This window comes from Sturnira hondurensis, unplaced genomic scaffold (genome assembly GCF_014824575.4).
Source record: "Sturnira hondurensis isolate 20B ecotype Veracruz unplaced genomic scaffold, ASM1482457v3 Scaffold0008196, whole genome shotgun sequence".
Lineage (NCBI taxonomy): Eukaryota > Metazoa > Chordata > Mammalia > Chiroptera > Phyllostomidae > Sturnira > Sturnira hondurensis.
Window position 1 is genome coordinate 25,175,197 of NW_028080827.1, and position 8,428 is coordinate 25,183,624.

The following is an 8,428-nucleotide window of genomic DNA, read 5'->3' on the forward strand; positions in this document are numbered from 1 at the left end:
CGTTGAAGTCAACCCCCAAATCAAATCAGTCATTTCCAAACATAAATGTATAAATAATAAAGTTTACTGGTAGTGCTTCAAAACTGGGTAGACGTTAAGGTTTTTGTAGCTCCTGTTTTAGAGACAGTTCCTTCATTTATAAGCACATACCCCTCAGTGAGTTCCTTTCGCCGCCAACAGCCTGGCCAGCATCCAGAGAGAAGCTTTTGCTGCTCACTGTGTATAATTCTGTTGGAAGTTACATTAATGCTTTTCTCTTTGTCCTCTTGTTTGTTTTCTGCAGCTGGCATCACCTTGGCAACAGACTGCCTAGAAGACAGCCTCCTCACGTGCTACTGGGGGTGCAGTGTTCAAAAGTTGTATGAGGCACTGCAGAAGCACATTTATTGCTTCCAAATAAGCACTCCCCGGGCACTGGAAGATGCTCTGTATAGCGAGTATCTCTATCAAGAACAGTATTTGTATCCTTTTGTCTTCTATCTGTTAGCACATGAAAATTGTAGATGCTAGACTTTTTTATGGAAAAAATAAAGTGTTGCTAACTTACTGTTTATCACCTTTGGTATATTATTGTATTTCTGGTTTAGTGACAATTTACCTTTACATTTTCAAAAAGTATTAAAAAGGACAGCAAAGAAGAAATATATTGCCAGTTACCAAAAGATACCCAAACCGAGGACTTTGGCACAGTACCCAGATCTCGCTACCCGCTGGTAGCGCTGTTGACCTTCGCTGACGAGGGTGACCGAGAAATTTATGATATTGTAAGTAATTTTAAAGTTTTGGAAGCATTATTTTTATGTGATTTAGAAAATGGTTTTTAATTATTTGGTGATGCAGAAAAAGTTTTAATTTCTGAGGCTATACATTTGGCTTGGACACATTTGTCTTAAAAGATGACTTCCTGGGAAGTATACCTATATGACTTTTATACCTGTAACAGCTCCTTCAGAGTTACGACTTTTTTTTCATATGGGTTATTAGAGTATTTAGAAAATAAAAGCTATATTATACAGGGGTGGTCAAAAGTAGGTTTGCAGTTGTAGTACAGATAAATGATACATTAGCTAATAATACAAGTCTAAACTCTGTTTTCATGTATTCACAACTAGCGTTATCCTAGCTTTGCCTCCCTCTGTAGTTGAATTAAGTTAAAATCATCTGTCACGTTTGCTGCATAAAGTATGTTGGGAAGCATTTTTATCTTTAACATTTTAAACATTTTTAGCCTTGAATAAGTGAGCATTGGAGGACAGTGAGGAGAAACGCGGCACTTTAAGTCAGTGTCCACTCTTTCCTTTGCATGTCACAGTCATCTCGCTTCCCTCACGGTTTCCGCTGCACCCGCAGCTTACATGTGTTTGGTCCCTGTGTTTTCAGTAATTACAGTGATAATTACTTTTCCCATTATATGCTAATTATTTCTCTAGTCTGGTAGTTTGTCCGTATTAGGAAGATAAAAACATCTTAGAGATTTAAGAGGGCCCAAGCCCTGACAATCCTCTAAAGTATGGTAGAAGCTTATACATGAAATAAACTTCTGGTGAAATCCTATCCTGGCAAGAATGCCCTTGTACACAAGTTACTACTTTTACGAAGTGCATGATATAGATTTGTTTATTAATAAAGATATGGTAACATCTTGATGATACTTGTAACATACAAAGTGCATTCACTAACATTAACTTACTTGTCCCTTCCAACAACCTTGTGTATTAAAGTAAATATCCTTCTTACAAAGACTGAAACAGAGTCTGAAGAAAAAAAATGTCAGTCGTTCAGGAAATAAGAGATGGGTCTGACCATGAACCTGTGTAGTTCTGTGTCATTACCCCCAGCCCTTTCAGGAACATCTCCCTGAAAGCAAGTATGCATTGAGTTGTAGAAGGTGTAGACCCTTACTTAGAAATCTGGACCCTGTTCATATGCAGTTCAGTGGATCTAGGTTTTGGAGGGGAGGTTAATCTTATAAAATTGAAGTTCTGTTGAGCTGAAATCAGCTCCCCCCGCCAAATAAAAGATACCAACAGCATGTGTTTTCAGAATCTAGCACAGTGCCTGAAACACAGTAGATACTCAATAAACTTGATTGGTGTGAAAAATAAAGCATACAAGCGAAGTTAGTGAGCCTCCCAGAGCTCGACAGCAAAACTCCTTGGCTGCATGGGCTTGAGGAAGTGCCTAGGAGAGATCTTCTGGCTCCTCCCCCACCTCCATTGTCAACTGAAGAGAAGGGAGACCTCTGAGTTGGTGTTTCGTACCCCTGCTGCCCCGGACAAGGCAGCCCTTCCCTCATCGTCGTGTTCCCCATCTCCTCTAAGCTCCCCTACTCCTCTCTTTTATTCCAACCAAAAAGGGTCCACTCTTAGTCACCTTCCTCCCAGCTTCCCCCTTTGGTCCCTCTTCCCCTCACTGAGCTGTTGCTTTCTTTCTAATTGAGGTACTGGTGGTCTTTGTTTTCTAACTTTTCTTCCTCCATCTAAACAGAAGGATTTGGTGTGTGCATAGTAAAATGTATATCACATAAAATGTGCCATTTTAACCACTTTCTAGTGTATATAGTTCAGTGGCTTTATAAATAGGGAAAGCGTTGCTTACTGGGTCTGGATCCAGCTGGAATGAAGACCCCAGGGCCCTGCGGTAGATGTGGGAGGCGTGTTCCCCCAGGGAAGCCCGGTCCCTGGCTCTCAAGCATTGAGTCATTTTCTTTGTCCTTCTCAGTGTCTTCTGTGGACAGGCCCCGCCCCCCACGTTTTTTCCTGTTGAATCTTGTTTCTCCATCTGTTACCTCAGATTGGGACTAAACATCAGAACTAAAAGCATAATTCTTAGTATATTTTATAATAATGTTCTCTGTTCATAATTTTAAAAGCAAACTGAGCATTTCATAGTTCCTTTTTGTACGTGGTTTTTCAGTATTTTATTTGGGAGTCAGAGACTAAATCTAAAAAAGAAAAAACTCTCTCCCATTTCTATTGTAACAGTAAAAAATTACCTTTAAACAGTATAGTCAGAAACTAGTTCATTATCATAGGTAGATTAAGGAAAGCAGGGATTGTTACTACAAGATTTTGACTTTAAATTTTTTTCATTTTTACAGAATTACATTAGTTTGTTTTCTGTAATTACTCAATGCGTGTTTATGGCAGCAATAATGTTAAAAACTCTAGATAAGCCATACAGAAGTAAGTATAATCACATTTATCCTATCATCCAAAGTTAACCACTGTGAATATTTGTCTGTATCTTTCCAGGCCTTTATATATGTAGTATTTAAACAGAAATGGAATCAAATTATTACACACACTATTTTGTGACCTGCCTTCATTTAGTGTTAGATTATTAACATCTTCTCCATATTAAATATATACCTACAAGTACATATCTATTTTACTAGCATTATAGTACTTTCAGAGTCTTTTACTATTAAATCGAATGGCAAGATTCTTAGTATGAGGTGATAACATTACTATCTTTTACCAATTATTAATACAAAGTTGATTTAGTATTAAAAGCCTTTGAAGCCACTGCCAAATTAATAAATCCTTATAAAGCTGTAAAGAACATTGTATGTGTATAAGTATAGTAGAGTTTTTTTAAAAGATCTTTTTATTTGGACATAATTTCAAAAACTTGCAAAAATAAAAAAAGAACACCCATATATCCTTTACCTAGATCCCTTTAGTTAACTGTTAACATTGCACATTTTCATTATTTGCCATATATGTAGGTAGTATGTGTGTGTATAGATATGTTTTTAATGAATGATTTGAATGTAAGTTGTATGTATGATGATTTTTACTCCTAAATATTTCAGTGTGTAGTTCTTAAAAATAGGGATGTTCTCTTACATAATCACAATATAATGATTAACTTTATAAATCTAACATTGATATTTTATTTTAAGCAGTCTTTACTTGTATTCCGGTGTATTAGTTGATCTGACAGTAGTCTTCGCAATGTCCCCTCCAGCACAGATTCTGGGCCAGACGTGGTGTTTGTCATGTGTCATTAGCCTCATTTATCTGGAATACCTCCGTAGCTCCTCCTCGTCTTTTAGGACGTTAGCATTTTTTCAAGAGTACAGTCACGCACATACATCCTGTGTGTAAAATGGGACACTTCTCATTTTGTTTAGCTAATGTTCTTCATGATCATGTTGGAGCCGTGTGTGTTCAGCCAATATCCTGGCTGATGACGTGTGCTCACAGGCCATCACTTTTAGAGGCAGGCGAGGTTCGTTCCTGTCACTGGTGACACTGAGTGTGATATCTCAGTCACGGTGCCCTCTGCCTTCTCCGCTGTCCCCTTTTCCTTCCTTTGCAGGTCACACGCAGACCTTAGGGAGGCGCTGTAGGAGCACGCAGGGCTGCCCCACTCTTGATCAGCATGTCCCCTGCATCGGACATCCGTGGGGGGTTCCTTCCATCTTTTCTCTTTCCCATGGTGGCTGCAAAGTGTTGTTTTCTAGTTTTTGCCCTCTGGTCAGCCCTCGGTAGTTTAGAAGCAAGAGACCTACTGTTTATTTTTTGTTTATATGCTTCCTAGAGGTTTAATTACTTCATTTAATTATTTTTGTGCTCAAACTGTCATCTCCTGCCAAAAACTGAAGGTTTATAGTAAAACACTGTGTTCATAAATTACTTGAATTAGTTCTCCCAAAAGTAAAAAAAGCTATGTTAAGTCGAATACTCAGATGTTGCTGTTTTCTGTACACCCTCCCTCACTCCCACACCCCAATCCCTGTAGCTAACCAAGGTCATTGTTTTCATTATTTTCTGGTTTCTCTTTCCTGGGTTTCTTACTGCAATGACAAGATTACATATTCATTTCTCATCTTCCCTTCTCTTCTACCCCGAAGGCAGTACACTGTGTATACTCTAGATGTTCTTGCTTTTCGTACTTCACAATGTCTTGTACAGATCACTCTAGACCAGTTGGTAGAGGTCTTCTGCGCATCAATCGGTTTGTCTTAAGCTGCATAGCACTCTGTTGCATGTAGGGTGTGCAGGCGCCGCTTTCTCAGTCTCCTGTGTTTGGACGTTCGGGTGGTGTCCAGTGTTCTGCACTAACAAGTCGTCTTGTTACAACAACCTGTGCGTATGTATTTTAATATTGTTGAGGTTGTGTGGCTGAGGGGTAAGTGCATGTCATCTGTTCTGAATTCCCTTCTATTGGGATTGTGCCTTTGGAGCTGAACCTTCGTTTTTTCTTTTTACACATTTCCACCTGCAATACATGAGAATGAGTATGACTTCACAGAGCGTATTGACAAGCTTTTGAGTTTTTGTTAATCTAATGAGTGAGAAATGATATCTTAGTGAATTTTTTATTTATATTTATCATGTATGTAAAATTGAACATCTTTTAATGTGTTTAAGGACCATGTTTATGTCTTTTGCAAATTGTCTGTTCATGTCTTTTGTCCATTTTTCTAGGGGATATTTGATCACTTTTTCTTCAGTTTTAAAAAGTTGTTCATCAGTTAGGAATATTAACCCTTAGTCTGTGATATACTTTGTGAATATTTTATTCCAGTTTGCCATATATCTTTTAACTTTGCTTATGTTGCTTTTTGTCATGCAAGTGTTAAATTTTTATGTAGTCAGATTTGTCAGCTGTATCTGCCTCTGGGTTGAGTTGCAGTTTGAAAGTCTTTCCCTACACTGAGAGTAAGAAGGAGCGCACACATTTTCTCCTGCTGCTGTATAGTTTTATTTTTTACAACTAGATCTCTCATACTTTTGGAGTTCATTTCTGTGGATGATATGAAGAATAAATCAATTTTTTTGTTTTTCCAGGTAGCTATTCAGTTCTAATACTTTGGTTAAAAAGACTCTCTTTGTCCAGGGATTTGAGATGCTACCCTCATCATATGTGTAGATACAGTTGGGTTTGTTTCTGGACTGTTTATTATTTTTCATTTGTCTATTCATGTGCTAGTACCACACTGTTTTAATTTTAGAGGCTCGGTAGTTTGTTTTAATATCTGACCTGGCTTAGCCCCTACTCATGGCCTTCCTTTCAGTATTTTTCTAGCTATTCTTATGTGGTTTTTTTTCTGTAGGAGAATTTTAAAGTCAACTCAGGTATAAAAAAGCTTAATGGTATTGTTTTTGTTGGGATCACATTAAATTTGTAAACAAGTCTAATTAAAATAACTCTGGCAAAAATATGTCAGTAACTGGTTCCTCTGTAGTAACTGATTTAAATAAATTATAGTAAGTTTTCTAATTATCAATTTATTATTTTTATTTGAGATACATGTTCACATATCTGTGAAATAATATAAAGAGGTTAAGTACTGACTGGTGTTCAATTTTTATTTTAGATTTCCATGGTGTCAATAATTCATATTCCTGACAAAACTTATAAACTATCCTGTAGAATATTGTATCAATATTTACTCCTGCCTCAAGGTCAATTTTATGATCTCAAGGTAAGTTGGACCCTGCAGTCTTTGTCTCTTTCGTTCACAGTTTCAAAGAATGACCATGTGTAAAGCGATAATATTTTTCAGTTGGTTATCATAGAAGTTAGCTATGATTCACAGTTGGATTTGCCAGCTCATAAATTTTAAGCAGCTCTTACAACCCCCTGGGTTGTTATTATCTTTAAACTTGTTTCTTTGATTTTTCAGCAACTTTTCATGTCCGCAAATAACAGTCCCACTCCTTCCAGCAATTCCTCCCCTGAAGAAGAAAGCACAGACCCCAGTTTGCTGGAGCAGGCTGGCCTATCCGAAAGCCAGGCGGACGCTCCGGAGGAGGGCAGCAAGGACTGCGTGGTGTGCCAGAACGGGGCGGTGAACTGGGTGCTCCTGCCCTGCAGGCACACGTGCCTGTGTGATGGCTGCGGGAGGTACTTCCAGCGGTGCCCCATGTGCAGGCAGTTCGTTCAGGAATCTTTTGCGCTTTGCAGTCGCAAGGAGCCAGATAAAGACAAACCGAAAACTCTTTGAAGATGTCATTGCTGCTGAAGATGTAATTTCCACGAAAGATGCAGAAATTTGTGTTCTTGGAATCAATCATAATGTGGAGTCTACAGTGTTGACTGTCGGTGAAAATTCTATTTTAACTTCCTATTTATGCGGTACCTGGATGATGAAATTTAATTATTCCTTCCTATTCCATATGGTAACTACTGGAATACCATCTGTGTTAATATATAAAAATGCATTCAGCTCTTGAGAAGACTATAAATGTTTGGCCTTTTATCATCTAATATCAGTTACAAAAATTCCAAAAGGCCACCCATCTAAAATTTGAGGGAAGCAAAAGCCTGAAGATTTCTGAATGTTTTTCCTTTGCCGTAGTCCAGGGTGCAACTGGGAAAAACTGAGTTCTTAAAGTAATTGCATGTTCCACAGCTCACCCAGGAGTTGGAAAGGGCTTCCAACTGTGTGTCCTTGCCCCAAATGCCAGTGTTTATAAATATCCGCCTGTTCGTTTTCTAATTTCCCTTATAATCATAGTCACATAATACACACGTGTTAATTTTTAAACATAGGTTCTTAAATTATACATGCAAGGTACAGTTCTGGGTTGTTCTTAGTATATCATAGATTTGAATGACACTCATTTGTAGGAAGCAGGCATATAAGACAAGAATAATAAAATTTCTTGGATAATTACATTTACTGTCACATGTGATTAGATTCACAGACTGGGATCTACTGAGGAAGATCTTACCACCTCACCCTAGAGCCCCCTGCACAGCACGTCCACCCAGAACCGGAGGGACTGAGAGCCAGAAAAATCACTGAAAGGAACAAATGACTATTTTTTGTAGTGTGTTTTTATTCTAAATAAACCCCATATTCTTCTGAATGGTAAATTACTGTGTTCCTTCCCCATGATAGCCTCATAGGAGTTGAGGGACCTAAGGGGCAACAAGGCCGCATCCCCCACTCTTTCCAGGATGACTGAGAAGAGAAAGGGGACTCAGAGCATCCTGTGTCTTCAGCGGGAATTGCCTTCAATCACACAAATTAGATCATAGCAAATTGTAACATTCAGAGATTTTCCAGCTACTTTTGTCCTGCTTGTGCTAAGAGTAATGTTTTATCTTTGTATCAGTGTTTTTACATAATACCATTTCATTCTAATTAAATATAGCACTCTCAAAAAAGCATTATCTATTCTTTGATTAACCAAATCAGACTTTTATCTACATTCAGTAGCTATGTAAGAAATACCTTCTAGGTGCCAGATACCTTGTGGGAATCTGGGCTACAAAGCATCAGAATAGGCTCTTGGCCTCAAAGTATTTGTGCCTAAAAGGAGTACTGGCAGCTTATCTGAGGTGCAGCCCTGCCTGAGACTTTCCCAAGGCCGTCTCCCAGCCCTGTCACTGGAAGCAGGGCAGTCGGAGGCTACTGTCCCCGCTGCAGTTCGCTGCCTTCTGACCATCACCCGAGGACCTCCCT

General features: G+C 38.6%; 1 protein-coding gene across 1 annotated transcript in view; it reads left to right on the forward strand.

Annotated features, from left to right (window-relative positions):
• The window catches only part of CGRRF1 (cell growth regulator with ring finger domain 1), a 28,555-nt gene extending 20,425 nt beyond the window's left edge, over nucleotides 1-8,130 (forward strand). Inside the window, exons 3-6 of the mRNA XM_037054343.1 lie at nucleotides 284-461; nucleotides 617-764; nucleotides 6,332-6,439; nucleotides 6,641-8,130. Of these exons, the coding sequence (XP_036910238.1) occupies nucleotides 284-461; nucleotides 617-764; nucleotides 6,332-6,439; nucleotides 6,641-6,961 (755 nt within the window). The 3' untranslated portion in view covers nucleotides 6,962-8,130. The remainder of the gene's footprint in view (nucleotides 1-283; nucleotides 462-616; nucleotides 765-6,331; nucleotides 6,440-6,640) is intronic.
• The last annotated feature ends 298 nt before the right edge of the window (nucleotides 8,131-8,428 follow it).